Source organism: Microcebus murinus, chromosome 15, assembly GCF_040939455.1.
Source record: "Microcebus murinus isolate Inina chromosome 15, M.murinus_Inina_mat1.0, whole genome shotgun sequence".
In the NCBI taxonomy this organism is placed as follows: Eukaryota; Metazoa; Chordata; class Mammalia; order Primates; family Cheirogaleidae; genus Microcebus; species Microcebus murinus.
In genome coordinates this window covers 25764988-25778278 of record NC_134118.1, presented here as the reverse complement: position 1 = coordinate 25778278, position 13291 = coordinate 25764988, and the positions used below count along the sequence as shown (strand labels likewise).

The 13291-nt window shown below is 43.0% G+C and overlaps 5 protein-coding genes and 1 pseudogene across 5 annotated transcripts; 4 read left to right on the top strand and 2 right to left on the bottom strand.

Annotated features, from left to right (window-relative positions):
• The first annotated feature begins 1713 nt into the window (after nt 1-1713).
• On the top strand, nt 1714-2287 carry LOC142876339 (histone H4). Its single transcript, XM_076010537.1, has one exon. The coding sequence runs from the start codon at nt 1722-1724 to the stop codon at nt 2031-2033; it is 312 nt and encodes a 103-aa protein (XP_075866652.1). The 5' UTR covers nt 1714-1721; the 3' UTR covers nt 2034-2287.
• Nucleotides 2288-3243: 956 nt separating this feature from the next.
• LOC142876338 (histone H3.1) lies at nt 3244-3747 on the top strand. The gene has a single exon (XM_076010536.1). The coding sequence runs from the start codon at nt 3263-3265 to the stop codon at nt 3671-3673; it is 411 nt and encodes a 136-aa protein (XP_075866651.1). The 5' UTR covers nt 3244-3262; the 3' UTR covers nt 3674-3747.
• Nucleotides 3748-6901: 3154 nt separating this feature from the next.
• H1-5 (H1.5 linker histone, cluster member) lies at nt 6902-7696 on the top strand. The gene has a single exon (XM_012742055.3). The coding sequence runs from the start codon at nt 6958-6960 to the stop codon at nt 7636-7638; it is 681 nt and encodes a 226-aa protein (XP_012597509.1). The 5' UTR covers nt 6902-6957; the 3' UTR covers nt 7639-7696.
• Nucleotides 7697-7927: 231 nt separating this feature from the next.
• Nucleotides 7928-8596, bottom strand: LOC105858730 (histone H2A type 1-D). The gene has a single exon (XM_012742062.3). The coding sequence runs from the start codon at nt 8552-8554 to the stop codon at nt 8162-8164; it is 393 nt and encodes a 130-aa protein (XP_012597516.1). The 5' UTR covers nt 8555-8596; the 3' UTR covers nt 7928-8161.
• Nucleotides 8597-8799: 203 nt separating this feature from the next.
• On the top strand, nt 8800-9321 carry LOC105858732 (histone H2B type 2-F-like). The gene has a single exon (XM_012742064.2). The coding sequence runs from the start codon at nt 8876-8878 to the stop codon at nt 9254-9256; it is 381 nt and encodes a 126-aa protein (XP_012597518.1). The 5' UTR covers nt 8800-8875; the 3' UTR covers nt 9257-9321.
• A 1954-nt stretch (nt 9322-11275) lies between these two features.
• On the bottom strand, nt 11276-12968 carry LOC105858724 (COP9 signalosome complex subunit 2 pseudogene; annotated as a pseudogene).
• Nucleotides 12969-13291: the final 323 nt, after the last annotated feature.

Below are 13291 nucleotides of genomic sequence, written 5' to 3'. Positions count from 1 at the left end.
ATAAGGATTTCTGTTTATTTTTTTATTTTTAATTGTGGGTATATAATAAGGATTATTTTGAAGAACTGCAGATACAAGAGAAACTCAGAAACCTGAAGTCACTCTTTTATAAGGGAAATTTACATCTATAAAGAAAATCTCCATTTGTAAGTGTCTCCCTCTGTGAACCGGAAGAGAAGAATGACTCTAAATCAAGGGACCTCTAATCCTTGAAAAAGCCACTGATTTAAATCTGCATGCAAAAACCTTACCTTTGTTTACCAAGCTTTTCCTGGTCACCCTGACTGCTCCTGCAACATCCTTCTTTATTCCAGCTGAAGATGGTATTTAAGTTTGAATTGTAAGCCACCTCCATGAGACTTACACATTTTCCTGAGTATTTCCCACATATATATGAAGTATAGTATATAATATAATAAACTTCTGTCTGTTTTTCTCTGTCTTTTGTCACATGGGTTCCCAGCTAAGAACTCAGAAATGGTAGAGAGAAAATTACTTTTTCTTCCCCTACACATAAATGGTAGTATGTAGTAGAAGGAAGGCTTAGTATGACTGGCTCCATTTTCCTTCTGATCCTAAAAGCAATAATATCCTTTAGGTTAAAAGCTTCTGCTTAGCTCTACATGTAGGTCAGATAATTATAGAAAAAATTAGTTTATAGAGTTCAACTCTAAAAGAAAGATGATAACCTTCCCTTTCTCAAAACTAAGATAAGAAAAGTATACACACAAGTAACAATGCTGTGTTAAAAATTTATAGGAACATCATGATCTGAAAGTCTATCCCCTCCAAAGTTAGCTGACCAAGAGCAAATGAATTTTACAACCTCCTCAGACTCTCACAGGCACCCAGATGTCTGTGGTCCTTTTGTTACTTCTTGCAACATCGCCCTTCTCATTCCGCTAACATATAAAATAATTTGAAGTTCATACTAACTTAAGATGGTTCTTTAGGACATAAGGCTGCCATCTTCTCAGTTTGCTGGCTCTCGGAATGAAAGTCACTTTCCTTGCCCCAGCACCGTGTTTTATTGACTGTCCTGTGGCAAGTGGTACCAGCTTGGATTCCGTTACATAATTGCAAAAAGAATTAGGGTAGGGAATTAGGGTAGGTAAAACAAGGAGGGAATCAATGTGGCCGCGAGGGAGGGAAAGGAAAGGAACAAAAAGGAGACAGGAAGAGTAAAAGGTAAGGAAACGTGTAGAGAACCAAATTAGAGAAAAGTGAGGAAGCCCACCTTGAAACTATAACCAGGTGGCGTTCATTGCAGTCAGCCACTCCTCAGGTTGATCACACTGAGATTAGACAGAAGTAGTTTGCGTACTTGGCAGTTTCACAAATGTCCGAAATTTCTGTAGTCATCCCTGAAGAGATGGGGCTCTCGATTCCAGCAGCCACAGGGCAATAAATCAATCAATGCTAAGAGGTGACCAAGGAAAAACACTGCAAGCCCGTACCCAGATAAAGGAATAGTCTTGCCGCGGTGGGCAGCACAAAACACTGTAGGAGAAGATGGACTGAGTCATCTTTAAGCATCTTTTTAGATTCTGGAGCTTAAGCACCGCCCTTTCCATTTTTCCCGAATGGTGGGCAGGGCTCCAGGTCTGAGAACCAACGGAGCGGACACAGGGGTATGGAGAGTTTTCAATCAGGTCCGATTCAGTATTATATAAGCCACTGCCTCCGCGGTTAGCCACCCTGAGGTTCTTTGAATCGGAGACATGTCTGGTCGTGGCAAGGGCGGGAAGGGTTTAGGCAAAGGCGGCGCTAAGCGCCACCGCAAGGTTTTGCGGGATAACATCCAGGGTATCACCAAGCCTGCCATCCGCCGCCTAGCTCGTCGTGGAGGCGTTAAGCGTATCTCCGGCCTCATCTATGAGGAAACGCGAGGAGTTCTTAAGGTTTTTCTGGAGAATGTGATACGTGATGCCGTGACCTACACGGAGCACGCCAAACGTAAGACTGTCACCGCCATGGATGTGGTTTACGCGCTCAAGCGCCAGGGTCGCACTCTCTATGGCTTTGGCGGCTAGTGTTTCCCTTGGTAACTCCATTTTGCAAAGGCTCTTTTTAGAGCCACCCACTGAGTCTTTCAAAAGAGCTGTAGGCATTTTTAAATTCCTTGACTTCTAATAGCTAACCTTTTCTCAGTTCCAGAAAATGTACTAAAGATCTTATGTGGTGTAACTTCTAAGCAGTTGTCAAGTTGAATGTAACGTTGTGTCCCTTTCAGCATTGCTGTCTACTGATTAAGGGGTGGCAGCTTCTACGACAGACCGTCAAATCTAAGGCCTCCAATTCTTGCAAAAGTTGCAGTGATAGGCTCTTTTAGCTTGTATCGCTTACTTTCCCGTCAACCTCGAGGACTGAGTAGCTACAACACTGTGGTCCTCAATACCTGACATAGTTAAATATGACGTACAGAAAAAGTTGTCCGGCCCTTTAGACATAAAAATATTTGGCCTAAAGTGCGTTGGACAAGTACTGTCATTAGGATATGGCTCGAATTTCACTCCTTCCTTGCCTCCATTTAAAAATAATCCAGTCTCAGACCGGGCTTGGTGGCTCACGCCTATCCTAGCACTCTGGGAGGCAGAGGCGGGCGTATTGCTAAAGGTCAGGAGTTCGAAACCAGCCTGAGCGAGACCCCTGTCACTACCAAAAAATAGAAAGAAATTAATTGACCAAGTAAAAATATATATACAAAAAATTAGCTGGGCATGGTGGCGCATGCCTGTAGTCCCAGCTAATTGGGAGGCTGAGGCAGAAGGATTGCTTGAGCCCAGGAGTTTGAGGTTGCTGTGAGCTAGGCTGACGCCACGACACTCACTCTAGCCTGGGCAACAAAGTGAGACTCTGTCTCAAAATAAATAAATAAATAAATAAATAAATAAATAAATAAATTCAGTTTCAGTTCCTTTTCATGTTATTCAACAAATTTTGTCAATCCAATCATGACACCTTACTTAAAATAGTGAAAGGTAATTGGAGATCTTCAAGCTCATAGTCATAGAATTTTGATGCATGGGAAATTTAGATGCTTTTTCAAAACCCAATAAGACCAGGCTTTTCTGTGAAACGAGAAAAAAAAGTCTTTAAGAAGGCGGGAAAGATGTTGAGAGGATTAAAGCGGAAACCAATTCCGTGGGTGAAACGAGAAACGCTGCAAGTTATGGTCCAATCAGAACGCGAGGGTCGCTATAAATACCGGGACGACCGGCTCTCTTTCTCATTTGCGCCCAATAGCTAGGGTTTCTTGGCTATGGCTCGCACAAAGCAGACTGCTCGCAAGTCCACTGGCGGGAAGGCGCCGCGCAAGCAGCTCGCCACTAAGGCGGCTCGCAAGAGCGCGCCGGCCACCGGCGGCGTGAAGAAGCCCCACCGCTATCGCCCCGGAACCGTGGCCCTGCGCGAGATCCGCCGCTACCAGAAGTCTACAGAGCTGCTGATCCGGAAGCTGCCATTCCAGCGTCTGGTTCGGGAAATCGCGCAGGACTTTAAGACCGACCTGCGCTTCCAGAGCTCGGCAGTGATGGCGCTGCAGGAGGCCTGCGAGGCCTACCTGGTGGGGCTTTTCGAGGACACCAATCTGTGCGCCATCCACGCCAAGCGTGTCACCATCATGCCAAAGGACATCCAGCTTGCGCGCCGCATCCGCGGGGAAAGAGCATAAGTTTTCTTCCAGTTGGCCAGTATGCATCCCACTTCAAAAGGCTCTTTTCAGAGCCCCTCAGTTGTCACCAAAAAGTAGCTGTTAACTTCTGAAATACAACGTTGTAGCCTCATTCTATGCAGATTGCCTGAACGCAAAACCACAGTTAAGCACTGCGTGAGGGGTTGCATTACAGTCAGGGAGGTGATGTGATAGCGCGATTTCATTCCAAGTGCAGAGCCCTCTGATCCTATTAATGCAGCCAGGAGATGTAACAAGATCCTACTTGGATAAATGAGGGAATGTAAGTTTTTGGAGAAATTCTCAGTTATATAGTGAAAGACCTTATAAGGCCTTAGTTTCTGTGGACAAACCTGTTAACATGGGTCCTAAGAAATGTAGACATGGTGGAATGATGGACAATAAGACACTTGGAATGGTGGAGTTGGGAGAGGGTGGATGGTGAGAAATTAAATGGGCACAATGTATATACTAGGGATGACTGGTGTTCTAAAAACCATGACATGACCACTATACAATTTATGTGTGTAACAAAATGGCACTTGCACTCCATAATTTGTACAAATAAAAAGGCTGTTACCTTTTTTCTGTTTCAATGTAATGTTTAGCAAGCCATATGTTAGTTTGCATGTGGGTGGGAAGCAGGCCTCTGAAGACCTGGATACTTTGACCTACTGCAGGCTGTCATCTGTGAAATGAACTCCCTCTACCTCTGTACATCTATCTTAAATATTTGCCCAAGTCATTATACCATGTGCTTGTCTCAGTCTGTGAAGTTGTATATTCTTGATTTTTTTTTTTTTTAAATAGAGAATCAGACTGAGAATTAAACCTTAGATGGCATTTTAAAGCTCTTCCTGGTTTCTACTTTATCCGGAATTATCAGCTGTATAAAAGTTTCCTCATGTGCTCTTCATATGTCACTATCAGTACCTCATTTTGCAGTTTACCTTTTTGGGTACACATCTTGATTCTAGGAGATGGCAGAGTTATGTGAGGGCAATTTTTCTCCTGAGTGTTCTCAGGCAGGTCAGCCCTTTTGGGCCTTCCCTTCTTTCCCCTATTCTTGGATTCAATCTTACAAAGAGGCTTATATTCCAACAACTAACTCCTCTAAAGCTTTTTGGAAACTCTGGGAGTTGACTCAGAAAACAAACAAACAAACAAACAAAACCCCAGTTCTGGCCTGTGGGGACAGAAGCCTTTTACAATTAATTTAGAGTTCCTTCAGTGGATGTCTGTTAGGTGTAAGGACACAACTTCATGCTGACCCTTCCAAGATTCAAAGATAATTCTCTCCCCACCCCCTATAGTATTCTCTGATCATAAGAGAGCTGAGGTCATGTGTCTAGGTTTAAATTCCAGAACTGCCAGTTATTAGCTGTATAACGTTTGTCAAGTTACTCATTCTTTCTCTGGGTCTCAGCTTATCCAGCTATAAATGTGACAAATGAATTAAAAACCTGCAGAACATGTTTAAGTTTACTTGCACTTAGTAAATGCTTAATGAATGTTAGCTCTTATTGTCATAGCCCTATCCCCTTTAGGCATGGAATTTGGGGCCTTTTTCCCCTGGATCTTCTGAAAGTTTTGTGTTTGAAACAGTGCAAAGTACTTGGTTAGAACATTTTCTTGTGAAGAACTCCTTTTCTTTAGTTCTCAATTTCCATTGTTCTAAAAGAGGCCTGTAGCATTATCTGTGTCTGTGTGAAGTTCAAAACACAGCAAACAGACCAGGTAGTAAACAGTTTAGGCTTTGGAGGCCACATATAGTCTCACTTATTCTTTTTGTTTTTTTACAATCCTTTAGAAATGTAAGACATTTGTTAGCTTGAGGGACATACAAAAACAGGCCATTGTCTAGTTTAGACCCTAGTTTGCCAACCCCTCCAGGAACTCTTGGAGAGAGGATGAAGTGTGTTGGCTACTTTAAACTTTTCAGTACAGCATTTCATGAGCAAGAACTGAGTAACTGTTGATTTCATTAAAGATTTGAATCATCCTTGATCTCCTTTGTTACTCAGGCACAAAATCCTATCCATTCCCCTCCTTCCCCCAAACAGCAAACTTCACCCTTCATTCCAACCTCACTCTCTCAGTTATGTTGTCCTGAGTTCTTGTGAACCCCTATAAACTTCAGTGCTTCAACACTCAATTCAACCTTCTTATAGTTAGTAGCCAGTTATTCTAAAATATGAATCTGTTTGTACTTTAATACATAAAAATATTCATATTGATGTGTCCATATTGATGTATTACAGAAGAGGGTATTCGTGGTGGTGCATGCAGCTTATTAAATGTTGATGGAGATTTCAGTGGGATCAGTGGAAAGAACGTTTTGAAAACCTGATAGGGTCAGGTCATCTAAACAGTTTGTGCATTTGAGTGCCACCGGGAGCCATTGAATAATTTTCAATATGTTTGAGAGTTTTATCTAAAGCAAATTATCTATGCTAAGTATTTTTCTTCCCTATTTTAATGGATTTGCCCGGGGACCTGAAGAGAGCACTTCAATCAGAAAGTATTCCAAATTTAAGTTTGGATTTGAACCCAGGTGGCTAGATTCTGAAGTCAAAGCAATTTGTATTCCTCCTGCCACAATGTGGAAGAAATCACTGACAACTATACTCTTTCCAAGCTGCAAAATCTCATTCTTTAAAGATATCAGCCCTTGGAAACTCCTAGGAGATAGAACCAGTGTGCAAAGTAAGGTCTATGTGGTTAATTTGGGGCTGTGTAGGCAACCAGCAGCTCTGTGCCTGTGTTACTTGCTACAGTTAGAAACAAAGTTTATGTCCAAACCAAGGAACCTAGTGTCTTTCCTCTTGAAAAAATCAAAGGCTGAACGTAGGGACAAATCTTTTTAAACAACTTTCACTAGATTCTTAGTAGAAATTTATTGCAACATGCAACTAACTAGCATGATGCCCTCAGCCGGGTAGATTCTTATGAAAAGCTGAAGGGATTTTAAAAAATATCTTTCGTCAATTGCTCACGATTGGTGAAAACACAAACAAGTACGTGAACCTGGAGATTGTTTTCCTCGTTTGGAGCTTCAAAGTGTAAAATTCTGTACCGTTGTTTTAAGCATTTAATCAAATTTCAGGGACTAACAAACACAATTTGAGAGTCCAACCAGGAGCGGCTGTGGCCCGAGGGCGGTGGATTGGACGCTCCACCAATCACAGGGCAGCGCCGGCTTATATAAGCCCCAGGCCCGAGCAAAGCAGCATTGCAAAACTTGCTCTTTGGCATCTCTTCTTCTTTAGCAGTTTCTTAGCACCATGTCGGAAACCGCTCCTGCCGAGACAGCCGCCCCGGCGCAGGTGGAGAAATCCCCTGCCAAGAAGAAAGCAACTAAGAAATCGGCCGGCGCAGGCGCGGCTAAGCGCAAGGCGACAGGGCCCCCTGTCTCTGAGCTGATCACTAAGGCTGTGGCCGCTTCCAAGGAGCGCAATGGCCTTTCTTTGGCTGCGCTTAAGAAGGCCTTAGCAGCTGGTGGCTACGACGTAGAAAAGAACAACAGCCGCATCAAACTGGGCCTCAAAAGTTTGGTGAGCAAGGGCACCCTGGTGCAGACCAAGGGCACCGGCGCGTCTGGCTCCTTCAAACTGAACAAGAAGGCGGCCTCCGGGGAAGCCAAGCCCAAAGCTAAGAAGGCGGGAGCAGCTAAAGCTAAGAAGCCTGCTGGGGCCACCCCTAAGAAGCCCAAGAAGACTGCGGGAGCTAAAAAGGCAGTGAAGAAGACTCCGAAGAAAGCGAAAAAGCCTGCGGCAGCTGGGGTCAAGAAAGTGGCGAAGAGCCCCAAAAAGGCTAAAGCCACTGCCAAGCCGAAGAAGGCAGCTAAGAGCCCCGCCAAGCCCAAGGCGGTTAAGCCAAAGGCGGCCAAGCCGAAGGCTGCTAAGCCTAAGGCGGCAAAGCCCAAAGCTGCAAAGTCCAAGAAGGCGGCGCCCAAAAAGAAGTAGGAAGTTTGCGTGTAAATACCGCAACAAAGCCCCAAAGGCTCTTTTCAGAGCCACCCAGAGAGCTCTCAAAAGTGCTGTTCACAGAGTAGTACCAGTTTGACCTCAATCTCAGCCTCCGATTTTTGGAGGAATTTCTTCTCCCTACACTCAGGTACGTGTGAGGTTTGAGGTCATTTACCTTCTGAAACGTGATTGGTGGGCGCGCAAAGGACGCAAAGCGGTGCTTTCGAATCTAAGCCAGGAACTATAATGGTAGTTTTCTATATCTTACCATGATTGCCGCTTTTAAAGCTTTACTCACTGCAGGAATCGGAATATGGCAAGATCTTCACCACCTAGATTAAGATGGGGGAGAGTCCAATTTTGTGCGCGTTTGGCCTTCCTATGACTCACGTTTTAGTACGTGAACCGACTTCCTCTCCCCAGTATCCACTGACGTCTTATTAGTGACCCAGCTCCCTCATAGAAATAGTAGGTGGCTCTGAAAAGAGCCGTTGGTTCGTGGGGCGGTGCTGTCGGCACTTTACTTGCCCTTGGCTTTGTGGTGGCTCTCGGTCTTCTTGGGCAGCAGCACGGCCTGGATGTTGGGCAGGACGCCGCCCTGAGCGATGGTGACTTTGCCCAGCAGCTTGTTGAGCTCCTCGTCGTTGCGGATGGCCAGCTGCAGGTGGCGCGGGATGATGCGCGTCTTCTTGTTGTCGCGAGCCGCGTTGCCCGCCAGCTCCAGGATCTCGGCGGTCAGGTACTCCAGCACCGCCGCCAGGTACACCGGGGCGCCGGCTCCGACCCGCTCAGAGTAGTTTCCTTTGCGGAGCAGGCGGTGTACACGGCCTACGGGGAACTGAAGTCCGGCCCGGGAGGAGCGGGTTTTAGCTTTGGCACGAGCCTTGCCTCCTTGTTTGCCGCGTCCAGACATGGTAATAGTCACGATTGCTGAAAGCCTGAAGTATATAAGCCAACGCTGCAGTACTTATAGTCAATATTTGGCGCGAAAATAAAACAATGCCATTGGGTAAAGGTGCAGGTTCATTTAAACCAATGGAATCGCGGTTACTAAATACGTTTATTTTGATTGGACATATTTATATTTGACATCATCAAGAGTCACCACCAATCACATACATGATTTTACTAATCACGTCATTTGCATAAGAAGTTTTAAACAAAGAGCGTAGGGTACGGCTTTGCGCAGCCTTTCTTCTGCTTCTCTCTACTTTATTTGCAGCTAATTTCCACCATGCCTGAACCGGCCAAGTCGGCCCCGGCCCCAAAGAAGGGCTCCAAGAAAGCAGTGACCAAGGTCCAGAAGAAGGACGGCAAGAAACGCAAGCGCAGCCGAAAGGAGAGCTACTCCGTGTACGTGTACAAGGTGCTGAAGCAGGTCCACCCCGACACCGGCATCTCCTCGAAGGCCATGGGCATCATGAATTCCTTCGTCAACGACATCTTCGAGCGCATCGCGGGCGAGGCCTCTCGCCTGGCGCATTACAACAAGCGCTCGACCATCACCTCCAGGGAGATCCAGACGGCGGTGCGCCTGCTGCTGCCGGGGGAGCTGGCCAAGCACGCCGTGTCCGAGGGCACCAAGGCCGTCACCAAGTACACCAGCTCCAAGTGAGCTCCTCGGTAGCTGCCCACACCCCAAAGGCTCTTTTCAGAGCCATCCACACTTTCCAAAAAGAACTGTCGCTCATTTTGTTCCTCCCTTGAAAGTAGCCAAAGGCAGCATTTTTCTGAAGCCTTTGATAAACGCTTTATTTATGCAAAAGATACCTTGTTGTCTTCTGGTGTTTAAGATTATCTGCTACCAATTTTTATGTGTTACAAACAGCAAACACCCAAGACAGGAGTTTTATTGTGCTTATTTCACTTAATATCCAGACTCATTTAATACTGATAATTCCCCGGTGGAGTTATCAGTGCCTAGAAAATTTCAAATGTCCTTTACGGTAAAAATATTAAAATATAAAGAAAATAATTAGCTGGATGTTTTGTAGGTTGTACCACCATTTTCAGGCCTCTCTATAGGGAGCTCAATAAATATGTATTCTGAGTGGTATGTTCTTTAGATTTTTCTTTTTAAAGTAAGTGATGGAAATGTGTTTTCTTGCTACCTCCATTTTAGGCCTAATTTGCACAAAATGACCTCAAGGTGTTGAGATAAAATGGAGGAAGGAAAGAAAGAAGTTAGAACCAATTTAAAGCACCTCTTCCCACCAGTGAGGAGTATTTGGATCCTTCCTAGCTAATCCAGGTGCTATGCCTGCAGCTTGAATTTTTCTACTATTAATAGTTATTTTCTTTACTTTTGTCCCAGGTAGATCAAAGTACTCTGCACTCCCCCAGCTGCACACCTTTCCTATGAAGTTGTTCTAATTTAAGATGTAACTTGATTTTGCTTTTGCTTCGTTTTCCACTCACCTTGAATGTTTCACCATTTTAAGGAATGGCATGTCTGTTTACTATTTTCACATGGTCAAAATTTATCCTGGTTAAAAGAGTTTAGAATATAGGTCAGTTTCTTCTCTGAGTCACCTACACGTTTCATCTCATTCTATTTCTCCGTTACTCTTTTTTCTATAATAAGGAGGAAAATTCTGGATAAAAAGGCAATCTTTTTGAAACACAAAGGAGGGAGAGTAGTGGGAAGGCATTTTCTCCAAGAGAGAAGTGTGGTCTCCCAGTGTGTAGGCTGGGAGAGCCATTTTGCCTCTCAGGAATCAATGTGAGATACAAGCCCCAAGTGTTCTACAGACCATCAGATGATATGATCTTAAAACCCTAAACCTTTATTATTTTTCTAGGTATTAGCCAATCTTTTCCCATTAAAAGGTAAATGGCCTTAGGCCTGTTGGAATGAATAAAAAGCACAAAATTTGGGCCAAATTTATGACCTCAAAGAGCAAAGATCAAAGAATTAAGGAGCTGAGTCTTCAGACAAAGCCAGTAACTGTCTTCCCTCCAGCTTCGAAAAGGTTGATGGAAATAATGTAGGGTTAAGGCAAAAAATGAAGGCCAAGAGAGCCTGAGTGCAGCCATTTTGACTGATGCCAGACCCTAACCACCCTGAACAAAGAAGTCACCAGTATGTTGCCAGCCCAGGATCACCCAAGGATGGATGAATTATTAATACTAAGCTGTATGCCTTACAAACTGTGTTTGACTTTCTGTGACAGCAGTTTGTGATTAACTTTTATGGCCTGGCCTCAAGACAATGCTGGTCATGCACAGCTATTCCCTAACCAGGTTTTTGAATACATGAAAATGTCACCATTGCTAAATAAGAGGTCCTCCTTTTGCTCAGGAAAGGATCCTTACTCTATATGTTGAGTAAGATGTATTGTCTGTCTCTCTTTCAATAAACTTTCTGTTGCTAGTTGGCTTGCTCTCTAATTCTTTCCCACATGAAACCAAGAACACACTTGTCAAATTCAGGGGGGGTCTTTCCTCCCTTCATTGGGACAACTCCTATATCAGAAACACTTTGCAGAAATCCATTTTTTTTTTTTTTTTTTTACAATTTCTGAGCTGCACTATTTATTTTGCTGCTTGAAACCTAAGTGACAGTATGCCACTATAATTATGGGGTTTCATCTAAACCTTTACTACACTGCAGGTACAGAAATATACGGACACATTTCTGGAGAATTGACATTTTGCAAAATGCAGCAAACATTTTAATTTATACATGAGAAAAGGAAGTGTTCAAAAGGGTATGCATTTCAAGTTATTGCAGGTTATTTGTGAGAGAATTTCTGCAGGTAAAACATGTTTAAATTTAACCAACAGTAGCGTGTCAGTGTATTTAAAATCATGACAAAAATCTTCTCTCTGGTCATGTTGCCCATGACAAATTACTATGATGTTGTAAATTTAGGGCAAGATGTCAATACAGCATAAATCCGATGGTATTTTGGTTTTCTTCTGGAGATTAAAGCTGTTTTTCTTGGGATAAATACAGCAGCAAAACACAAACCAGTTGATCAAAAAAGCACTTCTGCCATAACTCCAATAATTTTCAGGACACATCAACCGACAGTAGTTTTGCCATTCCCAGTTCTTTTAAGGATTACATCTCTGCACTGTTGCCTTAAGGACATCTGAAAAAACTTGTTCTTTGTTAAGCCAGTTTACTGACTACAGCCTGGTTGAGAGAATTTAGTTGGTTGATCCATTTATCTAGTGCAGTATATTGTGCACCACCCCTCTTCTGATGATCCAGTTCAAGGAGCTGGTTGACTTGATCAATTCGGCCATGAATAGTGTTATCCAATATGCACTGCACCAGCAAGCTCTCCACATCAGCTACATCTATGTTTAACTCCTTAGAAATAAAAGGAATATGTATTCTTGTGTAAGGCTTAATTAATTTTATGAGCACTTGTGTTCTGATGTTTTGCAAAAGCTCTTCAATGTGTTCTCTTATGAAAGGATCATCCATGATGTTGCTGTGATTTGTTTTCATAATTTTTTCAAATTCAGTGATGTCATTATTCTGATAGGCACTTACTAAATTCGTCATTGCTAAAATTTCTGGATCATTTTTGTACGGCTTGGCCTCTTGCGAGTCAAATGGATTTATTCCCGATTTCATTAGCATATTTGCTAATAGCAAATATTTTAAGCAAGTAGTTCGTCTTGGACTTCCTGATTCATCATAATTCTTAAAGGCTTCAAAAAAATCAGTGTGTGCCTTTTCAAATTCACCTTCTCTCAAGTGCATTTTACCACCACATTCTCTGATAACTCCCATGATCAGTGGATGAGGGATGGCAGACTTGATGTGAAATGACTGTTCATAGAGTGCTTTAAGTTTTTTGTTATTTTTCTGTGCCGTGTACATTTGAATCTCCAAAGCATATATTTCTAATAACTGGGTACCTTTTTTCAGGTCATCTTCTCCATCATCAGTCTGGCAGGACTGATGTAACTGGCGTAAAATTTTTTGAAGCTTTCCATATTCCTCTCGTTCTAAATATAATTTTCCAAGCTTTGTGTTTGTCTTAAACCACAGTCTATCATTCTTAGCATCTTTCAAAGCTTCCAGTGTTGTTTCATAGAATTCCTGCAGTAAATCCATCTTCAAGTTCCAAAACTTTTTGGAAACTGCTTAATGCTGCTTTTGGGCCATCTTCTTTTAATGCTTTGGAATTATAGTACTGATTTTCCAAATCCACATTTGGCTCAGAGTTGCTATCTTCAGAGTATTCCAGGTCGTAGTCCTCCTCATCATTGCACATGAAAACATCCTCCATGTCAGACATCTCGGCCGGGAGCGAAATCCATTTTTTTACTAGATCAACATTATTCAATCTGAAATTACTACTGTTATTGTTGTAGTGAAGAAATAGATGGATATTAGGTTTATATAGGTAGAATTATTGTTTTCTGAAATATACCTTACAGCTGTTCTCTGCTACTGTAAAGTCAACGTTGATCCACCATCCAAACCTTGTCTGTTCTTAAGAGCCAATCCCAAGTCTTACTTCCTCTGAAACTTTTCCTGATTATTTTAACTTAAATTGTTTTTCTTTTTTGAAGTTTCTCCAGAGTTTTCTCCTTCCTGTTTGAACCTTTAGTATACACATACACCCTGCCTATGTGTAAGCTGGGACCTCCCTGTCTTTCCTATATCTTTACAATTTTGGCTCCT

What these genes read in the sequence shown, in the direction of transcription:
- LOC105858730 (XM_012742062.3), bottom strand. Translation starts at nt 8,554, where the DNA reads ATGTCTGGACGCGGCAAACAAGGAGGCAAGGCTCGTGCCAAAGCTAAA.
- LOC142876338 (XM_076010536.1), top strand. Translation starts at nt 3,263, where the DNA reads ATGGCTCGCACAAAGCAGACTGCTCGCAAGTCCACTGGCGGGAAGGCG.
- LOC142876339 (XM_076010537.1), top strand. Translation starts at nt 1,722, where the DNA reads ATGTCTGGTCGTGGCAAGGGCGGGAAGGGTTTAGGCAAAGGCGGCGCT.
- LOC105858732 (XM_012742064.2), top strand. Translation starts at nt 8,876, where the DNA reads ATGCCTGAACCGGCCAAGTCGGCCCCGGCCCCAAAGAAGGGCTCCAAG.
- H1-5 (XM_012742055.3), top strand. Translation starts at nt 6,958, where the DNA reads ATGTCGGAAACCGCTCCTGCCGAGACAGCCGCCCCGGCGCAGGTGGAG.